General features: G+C 37.5%; 3 protein-coding genes across 3 annotated transcripts; 1 reads left to right on the forward strand and 2 right to left on the reverse strand.

Moving 5' to 3' along the window:
* The first annotated feature begins 242 nt into the window (after positions 1-242).
* Positions 243-1115, forward strand: LOC149932595 (uncharacterized). Its single transcript, XM_090157144.1, has one exon. The coding sequence runs from the start codon at positions 243-245 to the stop codon at positions 1113-1115; it is 873 nt and encodes a 290-aa protein (XP_090013270.1).
* Positions 1116-9407: 8292 nt separating this feature from the next.
* On the reverse strand, positions 9408-10421 carry LOC149932596 (uncharacterized). Its single transcript, XM_090157145.1, has one exon. The coding sequence runs from the start codon at positions 10419-10421 to the stop codon at positions 9408-9410; it is 1014 nt and encodes a 337-aa protein (XP_090013271.1).
* A 417-nt stretch (positions 10422-10838) lies between these two features.
* Positions 10839-11459, reverse strand: LOC149932597 (uncharacterized). The gene has a single exon (XM_090157146.1). It carries the CDS (start codon positions 11457-11459, stop codon positions 10839-10841), a length of 621 nt encoding a protein of 206 aa, XP_090013272.1.
* Positions 11460-19791: the final 8332 nt, after the last annotated feature.

A 19791-nucleotide genomic window follows, 5' to 3' on the forward strand; every position in this document is an offset into this window, starting at 1 on the left:
ATATCAACAGTATCGACCCCTCCCGCCGTTCAAGCTTGGACTTTCGAACAACCCTATCCAGTACAACAACTTCCGAACGCCATTAAAAGACAAAACGGTTGGGTGTCTAGGAACCTTCACGGTATTTGCTGGACCGCGGGGTATCTCCCCTATTATAAACTACCCGCCAGCCTTATATCAGCTGTATCGAGTGCTGATATGATGTCGAGTTGCGCCAGCTCTTCTTTTACGAACTCCATGCCATGGCCGGTGATTCCGTGGTCATATATACCGACGGCTCCCTCCAGGACGTATCCAGCTGTGCCGGCGCCAGCTTCTGCATTCCTGATCGCGATGTCGCTCGTCCGTTCGTTGTGGATCCGGGCCAGCCGATTAACACGGTGGAGCTCTTTGCCATTAATCTAGCGGTGGCTTTCGCTCGCAGTGAAGATCTCGGGAACATTGTCGTATGCTCCGACTCCCAATCGGCCTTGGCTATGATTTTGGGGGACGGCCCTGACCCTCAAGTGCTACGTTTCCGGAGCCTCTGTCACGGTTACCCCGGGCGTGTTAAACTATTGTGGTGTCCGGCTCATTCCGGTATCCCAGGGAACGAGATGGCGGACAAATGTGCCACAGTAGCGGCTATCGACCATCCTGCGTGGCCGATGGTTTTTTTGCCTCGCACCAAAAGCTACCTTAAAACACGGGTTTCGGTTCTGGTTACGGACTCTTGGCAGGTTTCATGGAACCACTTTGTTTCGGCTCGGGGCGTCGGGTGGTACAAGACTGATCCGTCACGGGACTGTATTGCGGGTCTTTGGTTGCCACGTTGGCAAGACTCGTTAGTAGCACGTGTTAACTGTGACCGGCTTCCAACTGCTGCGGTGCTTTTCCGTTTTCGCTTAAGAACGTCTTCGGTGTGTCGCTCCGGTCAGTGCGCGGCGATAGAGACGCTTCACCACATTCTTTTTGAATGTCGGGCGGCTAGCGGTCCCCGCCATTCGTTTTTGGCGTCGCTTACGGCAGGTGACTTTCTCCACTCTGTATCGGGTCTCCGTATGGCCTTTTCTCGAGGTGTACTACCGATTATTTCGGACGTGTGTAATCTGCTCCGCGCCGTTGGCATTCGTTAACTTTGCCGGGTACAATAGTTTGGTTTTTGGTTTGTGTATTTATCTTCTTATCGCTGTTTGTATATACTTTAAATTTGTAGTCTAATTCTGTATGATGCACATGGTGTGAAGGCCTCCGCTGCCATATACACCAATAAAGTCTTTCTTATTTTTGAAAAAAAAAATCCTAGGATTTGTACCGTTGTTTACATTTTTTTTGGGCTAACGCCAACGAAGAAGAAACCAAGTTGAAACTGGAATTGAACTATAATTTATTAGTTTAAGTATTTTTTTATACATTAGTATATATTTAAAATTTATTTGAAATAAAGTTCACATTTTAACTGTTTATCATTTCAAAATATTTTAGGCCTTGTTTAACCACAATAAAGAAATAAGAAACAGGATTTTTGAGAAATTAGGACTAAATCAAGGATTTACGCTAATATTTTAAAGTTTGTTAATATTTAGTGATTAACTTTAAGTAACTTTCGATCTAAACGTTTCTGGGCCTTGATATATTTATGGTTTAGGTTATGTTTTTCCAAAGTGCTGTGAATGGAAAATTGTACAAAAAACTTGATTATGTTTTCCAAATATTCTACGCAGGTGATACGCTGTTCTAGTACCCGTTTCCTAGATTCTGATATGAATTTGTTATTAAATCAAGTACCTTATATTATAATATTATACCAGAGTTTTTATCACAATTCCTGAGGTTGTTTATTTCTAACTGGTCTTTGTTATGTTTGTTTGAGCTACTAATATTATTAGCGCAATGGTCATTTCCTTTAAAAAACACTGTGTAATTTAGCTGTACTTAAAAAAAATAGTAATTATAATTTATTTTTACTTTTCAATGCCTGCCTATAATCCTTAGAAAATAGGGTAGGAATAGCTGTTGGTGATATTCTATTTCTGGTTTTATTGTTCATGAAACAAGACTCCTCAAAATGCAGGGCACATATTTTATTATTATTATGTAGATAATTGGTATCTTTTTCAAAAAGATCGCGTCTTCCTACATTTTTTAGCCATTGTTTTGAACTGTATTTTGAAAAACAAAGATTAAAATGTAACTCTAATTAAAATAACTTATGTTATATCCCACCGTTCTTTTTCTTTTGGAAACTTAAATAAAGAAATGCGCTGTTTTTCTTTACAAGAATTACAAAAAATCGCTGAACAATAGGTTCCAGGCATTTTAAAACTTTATTTCGAAAATAAAACGCGTTTACAATTTTTGCGTCTCTCGGCTTAAAACGGGCGTTTCCTTCCGGCCGAAGGGCGGCGCTGATGCTTGCATTTTTTTGTCAGGTTTTCGGCGGAGTTTCGCATCTCTATAACTGCCAGGATCTCTGGAAATAGAGTGTTAGTTCACCAGTTTGGCACCGATGGCGTAACTTTCGTTGCCAGCCAAACGAAAAGCATGGGCCAAAGGCAGGGTTTTTTAAAAGTTCTAATCGGAACCCGCGACAAAATTTCAAAAATCGTTCTAGTTTGTTATCCGATTTCTATGTTCGATATCTGGTAGTGGACGACTCGTAGACTTCCTGTTGACGTTGTGACACATACCGCATGAAAAAGACCAATACCATCCAATTTCCAATATCATATAATGAGTCACACACCCAGGAAATCAATGACTGCATTAGGAATAGTAGATGTCCAAATATCCACACCAATAAAAAATGTATTAACAAGAAGCGAAAAACTTACCATTCACAAAGCACAGAAAGCCACTTGACTAAACGACAGCTCGTATATCAATAAATGACCGTAGACGGAATAGTTAGAACTCTTTATAAATAAAAACAAACGAACCCAATTGATAAACTGCATTAAACATCTTAACAGTCGAGAAAACGTTTAAAATAAATTACGAAGTAATGACGACCCAGTTAAAAACCAGACCAACATAAGTGTAAGGGCACGATGTATACAACTCGATATTTTCTTCATAAATGAACCATTACGATAAACACACAATAGATAAAAATATACGATTGAAAAAACGAAATAAATTACAAAAAATATAAAAACAAATTCTTTCAAAAATTTAGAAACCAAACAATAGAAAATGTAATTATAGCAAGAAGTGCGACACCTTAAAATTAAAAAACAGGAATTTTCGACGTTATTATAATGAAACCGGATAAGCTAAAGAACACGACGTACATACTATAAAGTTTCCTCCAAAACTGGACTTTTTCGTGGAAAACAAATAACCTCCAAAAACAAAAATAAAAATATAAGATCAAAGAATAGACAAAAAACAACATTATCTCAATCAGTAAAAAATAACATACGACCCTTCCTTTGCCTAAAACCCAGATACATATTATATTAAATAAAAAAACCTACTGACCATTAAAGAGTTTAACAACGTCATTGAATAATATATTACAGATTTATAACACAACGTAAAAGGAATCAATAACACAACGGCAACGAATCAAAAAATTAAAAAACAAAGTTCAATAAAAAATATCCACAGATACTGTATTCATCCGTTTAGTAAAAGAACCCGCCTTATCATAATGGTTCCTTTACTTTAATATTTTCCCTAAGGAAGTCAATGGCTTATTGGCTCGGCGGTGAACTATCCGCATAGTAACAATGCGACCCGAATTCAATTCCTGATCACTATCAAATTTTACATTAAAATACTTAGATATTTAATTAAATATAAGATTAATATAATTTATAAATATTTAATTAAATATAAGATTAATATAATTTATAAATATTTAATTAAATATAAGATTAATATAATTTATAAATATTTAATTAAATATAAGATTAATATAATTTATAAATATTTAATTAAATATAAGATTAATATAATTTATAAATATTTAATTAAATATAAGATTAATATAATTTATAAATATTTAATTAAATATAAGATTAATATAATTTATAAATATTTAATTAAATATAAAATTAATATAATTTATAAATATTTAATTAAATATAAGATTAATATAATTTATAAATATTTAATTAAATATAAGATTAATATAATTTATAAATATTTAATTAAATATAAGATTTATAAATATTTAATTAAATATAAAATTAATATAATTTATAAATATTTAATTAAATATAAGATTAATATAATTTATAAATATTTAATTAAATATAAGATTAATATAATTTATAAATATTTAATTAAATATAAGATTAATATAATTTATAAATATTTAATTAAATATAAGATTAATATAATTTATAAATATTTAAAATGATGTAGAATAAATTATAGTACCTAACGTTATAACTTCGTAAAGGACATTCGCCAAAGCTGTTTTTTAGAAAAACACCGTAGCTTAACAAGCGTCGGTGGCTCAGTGGTTAGAGTAAATCTCTTGCACGCAGCAGACCCGGGTTTGATCCCGGCCGGCACAAATAAATCGCAAATCGTTAATTGACACTAAGACGAATACCGTGAACAATAGAGCGTTCTATAAAATCGGGCCAAGATCGGCCAAGCCTTTCATACAGAAAAGCTCAGCAAGACTAACAAAATTTTCAATTCTTGGGTTTAAGAGAATTCGGCTTATGTTCTGTCTTTATATTAATATTTTAGAAACGTACCTTTTAGGAGTTGTAGGAGTGACCTTGGTGTTTAAGTATGTTTGGGGTTCAGAATATTTTCGTGATCTAAGTTTCTTGGGACTAGTATTTGCTTATTTGCCATCATACATTTATTACAAAAATCATTTAAAATAAGAAAAACGGCGCGGAAAGCCGGAAATTAGTGAAGCCTACGCTAGCAACTACGCTACTCCTAAAAATCGACTGCTCTCAATTTCTTACGGGTTTGTCAGATAAATATTTCTACCTCACACAAAAAAAACTGGCCAAACTTTCACCTCCTCCGAACTCAAAAGGGGGAAAGCACACCACACCGATTTTATAGAACGCTCTATTGGTGGAAACCCTGCCATTGGACGTTGAGAGGTTGCCATAACACTCAGCACTCGCCCGTACAAACACAACAGACTCAACACCCACAACAGTCATAACACAAACTCAACATTATCACCCTACACATAAACATTACAATACCGAAATATCCAATCAAACTGAGTTAAAACTGTCGTTAACGAAAAAAAAAACCATCCAAACCAAACCCAACCAACAGCAAATTAATCCGTTAACGCTCACCGTCACACGGTGGTTTTCCCAACCCTTCGAGAATCTGCGAACGCAGAGATTTCGAGAAACTGCGTACGACGGTACGCAATGTTTAAGCTTTGCACGGAAAATGCGAACGCGTTCGCAGGACAGACAGACACATGGACACATGGACACACAGACAGACAGACAGACACGGTGATTGTATAACCCCTCCTAGGGGAGAGGTAAAAATGTATACGAAACTTAGAGAATAGCCTATAAATATAAATATATTACATATTATATCTGAATCAATTATTTTATATATTCAAGGTATTCGAAGATTATAGTAGGAAAGACTATTGTGGAAAGGCAAACTACGAAAGAGCTTTATTATTATTGTAACTTATTTTCTATTGAAAAGTAAAATTCTTAATTCTGATACAAACCAGGTCATATTATTTTTCTTATAAAATATTGAAGTTGAATGTTGGAATGGCCATCCAGTTCCGTTTCATTTCTTTTTCACTGTGGAAAAGCAAACGACGAAAAAGCGGTATTATTGCCGCGCGTACGTACCGGAAATAAGAGCTCGAAAATTACGAAATACGCCGCCATATTTTATTGCACATATTTCTTTGTTATTCATAAACGGATATAATACGCTTTGAAACTGTACTATAATATTAATTATTTATAATTGATTATTTATTTTTGAAAACACAGCACTTCAAAATCTATCAATAAATTGCAATGTTGAAAAGGACATCTAACACTTTAAATTTATATTGCTATGGGCAGCGAAATACGGTATTATGGCCTCGATACATTTCTTTTGGTTTTGATAAACGAATTATGAAAGACGCGATATTTGTTGGGTATCATTGAAAAGTCTAATATTTTGATGTTTTTAAAGTTTTATTTTCAACTAGCTTTAATACCCGGCTTCGCCCGGGGTCTTTTTGATTTGTACGTAATAAAAGTACGGTACCATCACAAAACCGTCTTCAGAAAACTTCGTATTTTTATTTCTTTCTGATGATTCTTCCTAATAACATTTGGGAGAGCTAACAATTCTCGAGTTTTAATTTACAAATGACTTGTTTTGAGTCCGTTAAAGAGCCCCAAATTCGACTCCCTCCCCCCTTAGTGAGATGTCGTGAGATTTAGCTCGCCCCCCTCCCCCTCCCTGTAGAGTCTTCAACTGGGATAGTAGATGTCGGAATAGTATTAGACACTACGTTAATTGGGAGAGCTATTCCGACTTTAAATTCAAATGACCTAAAGAAAAATCATTTGAATTCCTTTTACTAATTTTAAATTATACATATTTTTACAAATCTTTTACTTTTTAACAATATAATTTTGACAGCGTTATATTTCCGAATCAATGGTACTAAATAAAGAGTAAACAACAAAGTAGTAAAATTTTCACTAAATGCGCGACATTTTTCACCATCCCCCCTAATATCACGTGAGATTTTTCAAAATTCGTAATTTTAGTGTAAATACGATTGCGGGAAAAAAAATACGTGATATTTGCCGAAACCCCCTCCCCCTCTCCTCCACGTGAGATTCGGTGAGATACAGCCCGACCCCCTCCCTACCCTAAACGCCGCACGTAATTTATGGACGCTCCCCTATGGGCGACTAATATAAGCCCTTCCCGTCAAAACCTCCAGCTGAGAGGTAAAAGTTCAAAGTCGAGTAAAATAAAACTAAAAATTGAATTAGATTAATAACCATGCCAGGTATTTGGAATTAGGCGCGTTTAGTTGGAAATCAGGCCCTGAACATTGAGTTAAAATTTCAAAGCTGATCGTTCTCGAGTTTTTAGGAATATTACATACAAATAAATAAATAAATAAAAGGACAAACTTTAAGACCTATAGTTAGAGATTACTAGCTTTAATACCCGGCTTCGCCCGGGGTCTTAGTTTTAATGAATTTCATGTGATTTGTACGTAAGAAAGGTAAACGCTGAAATAAAAGTTATTTTAGAAATTTATTTACGGAATTGAATAACCTAATTTACTTTAAAATTTGACTATAAACAACATTTTTGGTTCCGCATTGCTCATCCGCGATAATGTATAAATTTGAAGGGTCTTGCGCTCGAGACATCCCAACGTATAGTTGACCGTGCGAAAAACATTCATCACTTAAATCCAATCCAGTAACTTTTAGTGATTGCCCCTGTGATTTGTTGATGGTGATGGCGAAAGCAAGTCTAACAGGGTATTGTAAGCGTTTAAACGAAAACGGGACATCAGTTGGGATTAATGAAATTCTTGGAATGAAAACGTGTTCGCCTTGATACTGCCCAGCTAAAATGGTTGCCTCAATAACATAAGAATACAAAGCCTTAACTGCGAGTCTAGAGCCATTGCATAACTTTGGCGGGTCCAAATTTCGAAGCAGCATGATGGGACTTCCTATCTTCAATTCCCGTTTGTGTGGCGGAATGCCATTGGGATTCAGTGAATTTAAAAATTCAACTGGATAGCTGGTTGCTTCATCTTCATTCACACATTTGTCAATAGAATAAAAAGTTTTCGAAACACCTTGAATCATTTTTAAGACTGAATCATTGATCTCATCCACTTTAAGTTTTAAAGGGGTCAAAATCGCACGCTCCATAAGCCATTTGTGACTGAAAATGTGTTCTCGAATCTTTGGATAGACACAATTAATAAGGGACATCAATGTAGAACAGAACTTGCAGAATTTATAGTTAAGCCCAATTTTTCCGGTTTCGTTAGCAGAAACGTTTCCGTTGCCAATGCTAAGCAAGTACTCAGAAAATTGACTGGAGTCATAGTTCTTAGATTGCAGTACCCTCATGTTTGTAGTTAATTTCATGGTATTTACGTGTCTCCAAAGATATGAGGATTTCAAAAATGCCTTGATTTCGTCAACCATGGTACCTCTTGGAATAACTGGTAGTGTTTGCCGAAAATCACCTGCAAGCACAACAATTAGACCACCCATCAAGTGTGAATTTCCTCTAATGTCTTGCAATGTTTTATTAACAGCTTCAATTCCGCGCTTGTGCATCATCGATATTTCATCCCAGAACAACGCTTTAGCTTCTTGAAGAACTTTTGCTTTTCCAGAACCTTTTTTAATATTACAAACAGGTGTTTCGTTGTGGATCAAATCGATTGGAATTTGTAGCGTTGAATGCGCTGTCCTTCCGCCAGTCATCAAAGTTGCCGCAATGCCCGATGATGCAACAGCGATAGCAATTTCTTTCCCTGCTCTGATACGTGCTAACAGCAAGTTGATGAGGAAAGTCTTTCCGGTTCCTCCAGGGGCGTCAATAAAAAGTACACCACCTTCATTGCTGGAAAGCCGTCGCATGACTTCTTGATAAACTTGTTGATCATTATTCAATAGTGGTTCGTTTTGTGCAACATATTGTAGCATTTCATTCGTATCATAAGATACCTCCCTCAACATATCTTGATTCATTGTTACTGCTTGTTCCCGTAAAGGACTCACCATACCGATTTCTTTTAAAAGCTTTCCGGTCATCTCCAAAACTTTATCCTCTATCACAGCGGTTCCCAAAAGGTGTTCCGCGGAACCCTGGGGTTCCGTGGAAGGGTCACAAGGGTTCCGAGAATTCGCAGTGCGGCCATCTTCGTTTGTATCTTTTAAGATAAGTAAAAAAATGAGTTGGTGTTCCGCTAGAATTAGGTGGATAATTTAGGGTTCCATAGCAAAAATAAATTGGGAACCGCTGCTCTATCAAGATAAGTGCTTCGTTGTAAATATTATCAGTAAAGTCGAAAGTCAGTTGCGGGTTCTCTCGTCTAAGCCTATGTAAAATATCTTCATACATGCAATCTTTGTAGCTTGCCCAAAGTACTTTCGGATTTGTCGTCTCGCAAAACGATAAAATTACTGCAAAGAGATATCTAATTTTATATGGAGCATCGGATTGCTTAGCTTCCTTCAGAGTTTCAACCCATTGATTATCGCTCTCTAAAAGTCCTAACGCCAAGCAAGCGTCATGGTAGTTACTATGTTCGACTCCATCAACTTTTTGTAAATCCTTAAAGCAAGTTGGGCCCCTGACTTTGTGAAGCAACATTCGAAGATAATAACAATCCAAATTTCGCAGGTGGACGGTGTAAACACGCCCAAGCGCGTCACCAGATCGAATGCCAATATGTCCTTCTACAATTGCTCCTTGTTTTCGTCGACTGAATGTTTTTTTTGTTTATTCCATGTGTAGTATCTTGGCACTTCACTGTAAAGAAGCGTTTTAGCAAAATCGTCTGTTTTGCACAGCTCGAAAAATGCAGTTAATGTGGTGTTCGGAGGATTAGCCAGAATGGTTTGCAAGTTTCTTTGGTTAAAGTAGACGCGCTGACCATTCTCAAGGTGAATAGCTAGATGCATAACCGTTGGGTACCTCTCATGAATCGGGAAACTAAAAATACGCCATGCTGCTTCATTGCTAGAGATATAGCGCCCTGCTTGATATTTGGAGACTTCAAGAATGTATTTGATAGATTTGACAGAGTTGCAGCACTCAACGTTGATGTGTGCTTCGAACATCTTCGACAGCAAGGGACTGTATGGAACGATCCATCGATTGTCAATCACCACATCCTCCGATCTTATTTTAATGATCGCCGTTTGTCCACCGTCTTCGGGCTTTCGGCGCCGGTAGAGTGGATATCCATCCGTGGCCATTTGCGTCTCTTTCAAGAATGGTCGTGGATACATATTGCTACACTTTTTCTCCTTTAAGCATGGTGACTGCCAATTCAAAGCCCCGCACGGGCCATGCACCATGTTGTTAATGATAATGCTATGCAGCTTTAAGTCTGTGGCAGGATTTGGAATTTCAGCCGATATGATATCATCGTTATCAGTAGATTTCCGAGGTGTCACCATCCAAATTAAAATATGCGCGTGGGGAAGACCTCGTTTTTGCCATTCGACAGAGTATAGCCAATATTTGAGTGGACCAAACACTTCACCTTTGGTCAAAACATTTATAAATCTGATCAATTTTTGACGAAAGATTCTTGCAACCAAGTCATGGCGATCGGTTCTTCTTTGGCCATGAATCAATTTTTCTTCCATTTCTTGGCATTTTGGGTCGAAGGTAATTGTGATGAAAAGCGACGGTTTTCCTCCGTGGCGAACGTATGTGATTGCATCTTGAGCATATTCATGCATGTTGCGCGGTGTAAGTCGATGGAAGTATAACTAATCTGCCATGGTTAACCGCATTTCCATCATTAGAGACTGCGTCTCTTAAGTGAATATAATCATCAACACGCAACTTCTTTTGGTTTAATCGAATGAAAAGCAACCTTTCCGTTTCAATCTTGGCGTACATGTCTACCAAAAATTGATGCAAAAGTTGCCTGTAATTGAGCAGTCGGTTCTCTGTTGTTCGAACCATTAATCTATAGGCATAAAATTCCATTGCCGATACTTTTTTGTTGACCTGAAGTAATGTTCTTGGATCAACTTGATTGATGTTGATGGAATATCCATCTTCACCGCGTGGAAACATCAACGGATATAGTAATGCATCGTATGAAATGTGGGTTTCGGATATATTTTGAAGTACGTTGCTACGTTTCGTTATTACAATATCGCGTTTTTCAAATTCATTCCCAACAATAATGATTGCAATTCTTCATTGACCACCGGTGCGTTGAAAAGTCTCACATGCCCCTGTACTGGTTTTTTGTCTGCTTTTATAACTATCTGCATATCGTCAGCTAGGTTATCATCGAGGGGCATTTTGAACCTCTGAACGTAGTGATTGCTTTCGTGCAACATTATTTGTAAAGACTTGATAAGTGTTTTATTTGTTCCAGGAATGACATTGCAACGGCGTTGCGCTTCCGTCTCTTCATCGCCAAGAAAATAGATTTGTAAAAATTTTGACTCCTCATTTGGAAGAGCCATGAGAGAGCCAGCCTTGTGATACACTTGCCCTTGAATTTTAAAAGTCGGCATGAAACCTCTAGAGGGTGTAATAGGAACAGAAGTTCCAAATGACGTCATCTGGAAGCTGCAATTGTATTTTCGAATCATGCTGAGAAATGCTTTAGAATCAGGGTGATTTCCAACCATTAAACTTTTTAGGGGTTCCGGTAACTCTTGGAGCTCTGATAACGAAACTTTTCCCGAAGAACAACATAATCCTGGTGTCTCACCTTCAAACTTTAGGGCATGGCAAAAGGCACACTCCTTTGACATTTTACCAATGACTATTTGAGGAAAATGGTAATAGTCTAGTTGGGTATCATAAGTAAACGCTTCGTTCTTTAAATAGAGCCAATTGTTTTTCCGCAACATACCTTGCCTAACTCTCCTTCGTTCTGGCGAGTTTCAAAAGGTTCATTTGTTCTTTGTGTTCGATGGGAAATCAAATTAATTAATTGGCGATTTTGTTGTAGTCCAGAATTTTCAGTCAATTTCGAACTGGACGCACGTGCGCGCGCGAGAGTACGACGCTCGTTTGTGGAGGCGTTTCATGACTTATCCTTGAGGCCGTCCGCGCACGCTGGTCAGCGAGTCGTAGTTCGGTGGCCTCGGATGTTTCACAGTTGCCCCTTGAGGCCGTCCGCGCACGCTGATCTGCGAGTCGTAGTTCGGTGGCCTCGGGTGTTTCACATTTTACCCCAGAAGCCGTACGCGCACGTTGGTCGCCGAGTCGTTGTGCGGTTGATACAGGACACCCATGTAAATGGAAATTCGTGGAGCGAATTCTATTACCCGCGAGACGTGCTTCTGTTTCCGCAGCGGTCGCTTGACTTCGCCTGACAGCATTCTGAACACGATTTTGATCTCGTTCTTGCGACCGAATTTCTTCAGTTTTTTCATTTTGAAGCACTTTTCGGCGTTTGGCTTTAGCTTGAACGGGATAAAAACCGCTCGCTTCTTTTTGGGCATAGTATCACGCGTAGCAAAAACGTTAACACGCGAACACTTGTAGGCGTTTAGCTTTAGCTTGAACGGGATCAAAAACTGGTCGCTTCTTTTGGGGCACGCGTAGCAAAATGACCGTAACTACAGAAAAAGCCCATCTAATTCTCCTCTTCTACGAAGTCCCTTTCTTCCACAAAAAATCCCCTTCTACGAATTTCACACTAACCCGTTAAAAAAGTTTAAAGGTCGGGACGGGCGCCAGGAACTCAAGAGGGGAGAAGAAAGCGGGCGACGTTTTAAAAGATCCGAAAAATAGCGCGTTTAGTCGAAAACCAGGCAATGAAAATTGAGTTAAAATTGCAAAGCTCGAGAGCTAATCATTCTCGAGTTTTGAGGAACATGACATACAAAAAAATAAAAGGCGCGGGAGGTAGGGGAGATCCCCGCCCCCACCCAATTAACAGGAGTGACTAATTTTCCGAGAAAGGCAGTGTTATTTGAACAACAACCAAAAACTGCGAAGAAGAGCAAGCGAGATAGGGAACCCAGCTGAAAGCCATAAACGCATAAAAGTAGCCACAATCACCACCACCCCTCCCTCCCCACCTCGAACACAAATAGGCGGAAGTCCGAAGTCGAGTAAAATGAAATTGAAATGAGTAAAATTGAATTAGATGAATAACCATGTCAGGTATTTGGAATTAGGCGCGTTTAGTTGGAAATCAGGCTATGAACATTGAGTTTTGAGGAACATGACATACAAATAAATAAATAAAAGGACAAACTTTAAGACTTATAGTTATAGATAAAAGTTATAAATTTGACCAGGGAAAAATTGCACACTATTTGCCGCGTTACGCGATTTTATATTTTAAATTTTTTTTTATTATTACTACAAGCTCGTAGTTTGAAGAAAGGGTGTAGAAAAAAAACTAAATAATTTTCTACTTTTAGATATTATGTAAACATTCGTTAAAAAGGGAAAACAAATTGGATGTCTATTTTGTTTCTGGTAAGTGCTTTATAAACAGCCTTTTTATCGCTATCAATTTTAGAACTTCTCTATTGTAATATTGATTTTATTTTGTAGATGATGATGATGATTTAAGGTTTAGGGAATGGTATAAAAAACTCCACTCCTGCTGTATCTTTCACTTTCACACGATTTAAATACACAGTTTTTTCATTTTACCCAGTAAAAATATTATCTAATGCTAAAAAACTATCATAAAACGTATTGTCTCGGCAAAAACAGACCGTTGTAAAAACTAAGATAGAAGCATCTGCTATTTTTTTCAAAATTCAGAAGTGATATTGAAAACTACTAGAAGGTGGTAGCCGTTTCCTTTTTGTGACGTTTTTACCCGAGTAAAATTCTGTCGGGGGGGGGGATAAAAAGGAGGAAGAGCATTTACCAAGGGTCTTTCGGAGCTCCCTATAGGAATAACTTGGGAACGTGGTGTCCCTGTGTTAATTAGTCCATGTGTAGCGCGGCTGTCGGATGTTGGAGATCACTCGGCCACCTGAATTAATTTCTTCAAAAGTCGCTCGATGACTTAGGCCTAAGGTGGTGCCTTGGGTATTAGCCTAGCTGATTATTATTATTTATTTATTAGATCTCAACCTAGGGATAATCGACTTAAGCGAACCCGTAAGGTACCCGTCTACAATTAAACAAAAAAAAGAAAAGGAGATAATAATGAATGAATACGCCCGGGACTACTCACGTAACGTGTTATGGTGGTGTTAGCGAGGGTCCTTAGTATTAAATTGGTGTCTAGAAGAAATTTGTAATGAAACGTATCAAGCCAGTTGTGGGATTGCCAAACACTAAATGATTTAATTTAACCTCAATATCCTAACCAAACATTTAAGCTAACTTAAAACTACCTAAATACTAATTAAACTAAATGAAATATTAACAAACTAAGCAACTGCAGCCAGTGCTCGCGACATTAACGAAATGTAAAATATAGGTTTCAACCATTACTTAACAAAAGTTCATCCCGAAATGTTTAGTTGAACGGCGGAAACTTGATCGTAGTGGCAGAGTCCGGTTGGAGCCGTGTAAGAATCTGAGCGACGTTGTTGACGTTTCGGAACAGCAGAACACAGAATTTATGTTGGTGGCGATGGTATCTCGTACCATGTGTTGAAAGTAGCCGCTGGATGGTTGGGCGCAACGAATTTGCCATTATAGATTGTTGCTGCCCTTATCTTCAAGTCAACACGTTTACAGCTCGAAGGTTAGACAAAACACGACTTTAAAGTCCAAAATTAGTTGAATCAAAATTATTTTGCTCCGATCATAAAATGGAGTCCTTTTCAAATCAAAATCCGAACCGTTACAATCTATTTTTACGTCGCGTCCGAGCGCGTTATGAAATACTCGCGTTATTTATCTCGCGTATTATTTTTCCAACTCTTCAATTTTTAGAATAAATATAATAAAAATATGTATAATACATTTAGACATATTTTAACACAGTAATTAATATATAATATATATATAATGTATAAGAAATAATAAATAAATGGCAATCCAACAAGTGGTCTTGGGCACGTCGGCATATCAATAAGGGGTGAAAGGAGGCACTGTGATTTCCTCGCTATCCCACAAAACCAAAGATCTCCCGGTAAAAGGACGGGCCCTTCCCTTACCTGGGATAAAACACAAACAACCGAATCACCCAATCACCAAAATATTCGACCAGCAATTATTTAGGGGAAGGGGATGGTATATTTATTATTATTTTGATATTTCGCATTACAATTGGTGAGGGGGGGGGTGTAAATGAACAACGCGTCAGAAACAAGATGTGCAAATTTATCATATTTATCATTTACCTCTCAAAATAATTTAGATGGCGCCAATTTTTTTTCAAAACCCCGCAATGTTTAAATATCAATTTAAAATCAAAGATGAGTAACTTTTCTCGATCACTTTTATTCCTCTCAATTTTTTTAATATAACGCGACTATCACTATCGATCAATAAAAATTCTTGGAATCACAACCAATCAATTTGTATATAATTTTTTGTGTTAAAAATCGTTTCAAAATTGATAGAATTATAAGGTATATTTCTGAAATTGATCAAAAAAGTATCAGATTCAAAAAAGATATGATAGTGCCCATCTTTGCTCATCATAGCTATTTATTAATTATGGAAAGATATTACGCCTATTACAATCAATCGGGGCGTGGATATAACGTGTTCCGAGGAAGTCTATATCAATCGAGGAGATGCTTTGGATCAATTTTAAGTTATCGAGATTTGTAACGCCCCTTTTTTGCCCAGTAGCTAAATCACTCGGCATGCATGGGCTAGAGATGGGTAAGCACGTAATTGGAAATGTTATAGCCAGTCAAAATTTTAAAGAATCGCTAAATAAAAACTCTAAAATTGCTGGAACAAATCTTTTAAATATACTCGGCGATGATATAATATATCCCCAGAAAGGATCTGGCATTCGTAGAGCGAGGAAACGTAAGAGCCAATCGCATCGTAATCAAAGAAAACGAAAAAGAACCAAAATTGATTTTTTTGACTATAAAAAATAGTGTTGAAAGTCGGAAAATTTCCCGCGGAAAATTTTACGTATTTTTCCGAAAAAAATAAAAAAAGTTTTCATTCCAGGATTAGTCTAATATATTGTTTGCAAATTGAAATAATGCGGTATTTTCGCCTCGCTATTAATGTTTTGTAGTATGTTTACTGATATTAGACATTTTATATCGATAAAAAGTTAAAAACATTAAAAACCCTTAAGAGGTAATTTATTTTTCAAATTTTTTTTTTCCGATTTGCGGAAAATTTTCCGGAAACTTTTCTGGAAAATTTTACGCATTTTATTTTTCCGGAAAATTAACAACACTAATAAAAAACATGGCAAGTCGATATGAATCAATGGCGTCGGAATTGAAATTCTCTGAGGAACCGATGCTTGGAAGGAAATAAATCGGTAGACTATTTTCCCATTGCACCATTGGCGGGGGCTATTCAAATTGATTTTCAATCCCCGGTGGCGATTATTACATTGACTTATCAAACATAATGTTAAGAGTTCGTATACGTGTAAAAAAATAAAATAATGAAGTTTTAATAGACATCCCGGAGGCGAAAAAAAAAGTATCCCTCTGCAATCTACCCCTCTACTCCCTATTTTCTCAAGTTGATATTTTTATGAATGAAACACTCGTAATTGCTACCCGTATTTCGCGTATCTGGCAACGCTATTAAATTATGACAGAGGGGCCACAAATTCATATAAAACGGCCGAGGGTTATTTTGAAGATGGGTTTTGCGATCCAGAGAAAGCTTTTGCCGATGAAAACAAATCGAAAGAAAACAATGGTACTTTGAAACGAAGTAAATATATTGCAGGATCGGTGACCTGTGAATTCGTGGGAAGGTTGCATGTTGACTGTTGTAAGATTGACAAATTTCTTTTAAACAAAGTAAATTTAAGAATTCGACTTTTGAAAAACTCCGACGACTTTCTGATTATTTCGCAAGAAGATGTAAACAATAAATATCGAGTCATAATAGAAGATGCGGTTTTAACTTATAAACATATACTTGTAAATCCCGATCTTCAAAAACGGAGGGTGCTTTATGATATAACGCAAACTGTCGTCAAAACATTTACTTTTTCGGCCGGAGCTAGCAATTTTGTTAAATCATGGAACTAATCAACGATAGGGACGATTTGCAGGCAGCAAAATCTGAACAAAGTTCATTGACAACGTTCCCTAGCGGATCTTCGCAGAGCGCCGGAATGGTGATACAGTTTTTTTGGAGGGAGGGACGTCCGAGGGGCTAACCACTCTTAGAAAATCTGTACACCGGATTACGCTTAGATTACCACTGCCAAAGGCAGGGACTTCAAAGATTACGCGTAATCCCATTAGTACAGTCAAAGGTACGGCTCTGTACACCGATTACGCGGAGTGATCAGCCCCTCGGGGACGTCACTCAGAGGGAAAAGCAAATTGTTGCCTGCTAGACTTAGATGATTTGGTTAAAGCTTAAGAATGTATAGTTGCTAACTTGTGATAAACCCTTTGATATGTATAATATATTATATTTATATTTAATATAATATAATAGTTTTTTAAAGCGGTTTAGTTGTGATAATGTTTAGTGCAAATACGTATTAACCGTTAGGTATTCCTGAAGTAGACCTAGGTAATATTTAAAAAAGATGATGAAGGAATTAGTTTTTCAGGTATGTTGATTTTATTCCTTGGCCTAAGACGTTGGCCATAAGGATTAAACTATTTTTAACTGATGACAGCGATGATAATCTAGTGAGATTTGCTAATTTAAGTCATTGGAATGATATACAGGATAGTAATGCATTGTCAGAAATTAAGAATCATTTATAAAACATTTATAAATGATTATTTTGGCGGGTAAAATTCCGTATATTAGTTTAAAAACCGAACGATAGACGGCGTTAAGAACTAAGTCGTTTCCGAATTGAATAACCAAATTTCTAGCCGGGGGGAAACCGGGGTGGCTTGTGTAAGGTTTTTAAGGAAATTTACTGAATCGTGATGATTGGTTGTTCACAGAAATATTCCTAGCCCTTGCTCAAAGATATTAATTCACCAAGGCGGGGGAAGATGGCGACAAAATGTGAGTCGTGGCCTTATCGTGGAGTGAATTAAATCTGAGAGAGGGGGTTACATACAGGGGAAAAGAAAAAAATAAAAAAGGAGGGGAGATTCGAATTCAGAATGGAAACCCTTTGTCGTTAATCAATCACAAAATCTTTATTTAACACTCAAATTTATAAAGTAACACTAAAATACAAAACAAATTAAAAAAATTTCAGGGGGAACTGAGGGGATAATCTTACTTTGCTTCTAGTGATGGTTAGGCCATCTCTTCTATGGTTCTTTTAGCTTGTCAAACATACAAGGGGGAACTTAAATCTAAAAATACACTCTTGACCTTAAATTTGTGAATTAAATTATCTCACTATTTTCTATGGGATCGGTTCCGGTATCCCTACTCTCAGGCATCTGGGGCTCAAGGACGGAGGGGACAGAAATTAATATACACTTACACTAAATAATAATAAACACTACAATTAAAAAACTACAATTAAACATGACAATAATTATTTCAGAAAATAATAACAACGAGGGCACAACGCGAACGGAAAAGGTAATCTGAACTGTACAAATAAAAGAAGCAGAATGAACTCTCAACCTCGAGGGGACCTGTCTTAAATCCTTTTCCCGGACAATAGCGAGGGATTAAGCTTTCTTTTTAAGACTTTTTCTCTACTTTTAACTGGCTACTTCGTATTTCGATCCTGGGTACTCTACAATGGGGGCGGGGGGGGGGGGGGTTATAATGGAAATTCTACTCATCACTTGGTTTTGGTATCCTCCGCTACGTTGTCGTCTCTTCGTTTACGGGTTTTCTCGTTCCTCGGTTTACGTAAGATGCCCGACACACGCACTTCACAGAACGGGACGTCTTTGGGGATTGCTTGTTTACGCGTTTCTTTATTCACACTTTTCTTTAATTCTCTTTATTTACTCGTCTACGGTTTGGCGGCCGGATTGCGGGTTTCTTCCTATATTATTTTACTTCACAAGCTGACGGGGGCGTAGGTACTTCGGGTTTCGGTCTGAAATGTCCGGCTAGGCTAGGGAATCGGTCTCGGTCATCTGGCTGTCTTCTCTCGGAATGGCTTGATATTGGGTGATCAACAGGTGATTCGAGGGTGTTGAGGGCATTACGCTTCTCAGACTTATTACTGCTTGGCTTATGTTCTTCCGATCGGAATGTCCTGGTTGTGAGTCATCTAGGCAATCATTGAGGGTTGTTCCGATCATGTGGTTTGCATTGAGGGTTAATTAATATTAAAGCGCGACTTCATCGCACATTATTTTATATTTATTTCGACATGGTTTCTCCGGTTAATGTAGGTGGACTTCCTTCCTGCTTCCTGGTACAAGTTGAGTTCTGTCGAGTTCTGCCAAAAGCAGTGTTCTCTCCAGTTCTGTCTTTTTGGGGCTCTGTCTCTTGGTTTTGTTCCAAGGATTGTAGGCGGAGTTGAAACAAAAGTAATTAGTGACCTCCCTTCTTACGTGGGTCATTGGTGCACCTAAGACTCGTGTCCTATGATGGTACTGATGACGTCGTCTGATCCACGAAAGGTCGCTCGGGGTTGCGGGGGGGGGGATGCCAGGGAGTCTCGACGTTACCTTCCTTTTGTCTCCAAGAGGAAATGTCCAGGCGCCCTCGCGACCCTATGGCGGCAACCTTGGAAAACGTGCGCTTTTCTTGGGATCTTGCTACCTGATAGTTAATATGAAGCTTGTGGACTTGAAATGACTTCATGGGATCGCTGTGAGCTGAGGGGATTTTACTGGTCTAGTTAGGAAAGTTTTTGGGAAAACCTGGGTGTTGACGGCTCGAAATGTATTGCACTTTGGTCTTGTGATCGAGAGAAAAACACTTTCATTAGCGAGGGATTAATATTAACGTTGCCGAAGGCAGGGATTTAGTTTATAATTTATATTGAGAGAATGGTTTAATTAATTATCTTAATTTTATATTTTATCGTGGGGTTTGATCGAGTTCGATAAGGCTTATAAACAATAATTAATTTGTATGTATGGTTCAAAAGTTATT

Source organism: Leiobunum rupestre, chromosome 8 (assembly GCF_980474605.1).
Source record: "Leiobunum rupestre chromosome 8, qqLeiRupe1.1.hap1, whole genome shotgun sequence".
Lineage (NCBI taxonomy): Eukaryota > Metazoa > Arthropoda > Arachnida > Opiliones > Sclerosomatidae > Leiobunum > Leiobunum rupestre.

What these genes read in the sequence shown, in the direction of transcription:
- LOC149932595 (XM_090157144.1), top strand. Translation starts at nt 243, where the DNA reads ATGGCCGGTGATTCCGTGGTCATATATACCGACGGCTCCCTCCAGGAC.
- LOC149932596 (XM_090157145.1), bottom strand. Translation starts at nt 10,421, where the DNA reads ATGCATGAATATGCTCAAGATGCAATCACATACGTTCGCCACGGAGGA.
- LOC149932597 (XM_090157146.1), bottom strand. Translation starts at nt 11,459, where the DNA reads ATGTCAAAGGAGTGTGCCTTTTGCCATGCCCTAAAGTTTGAAGGTGAG.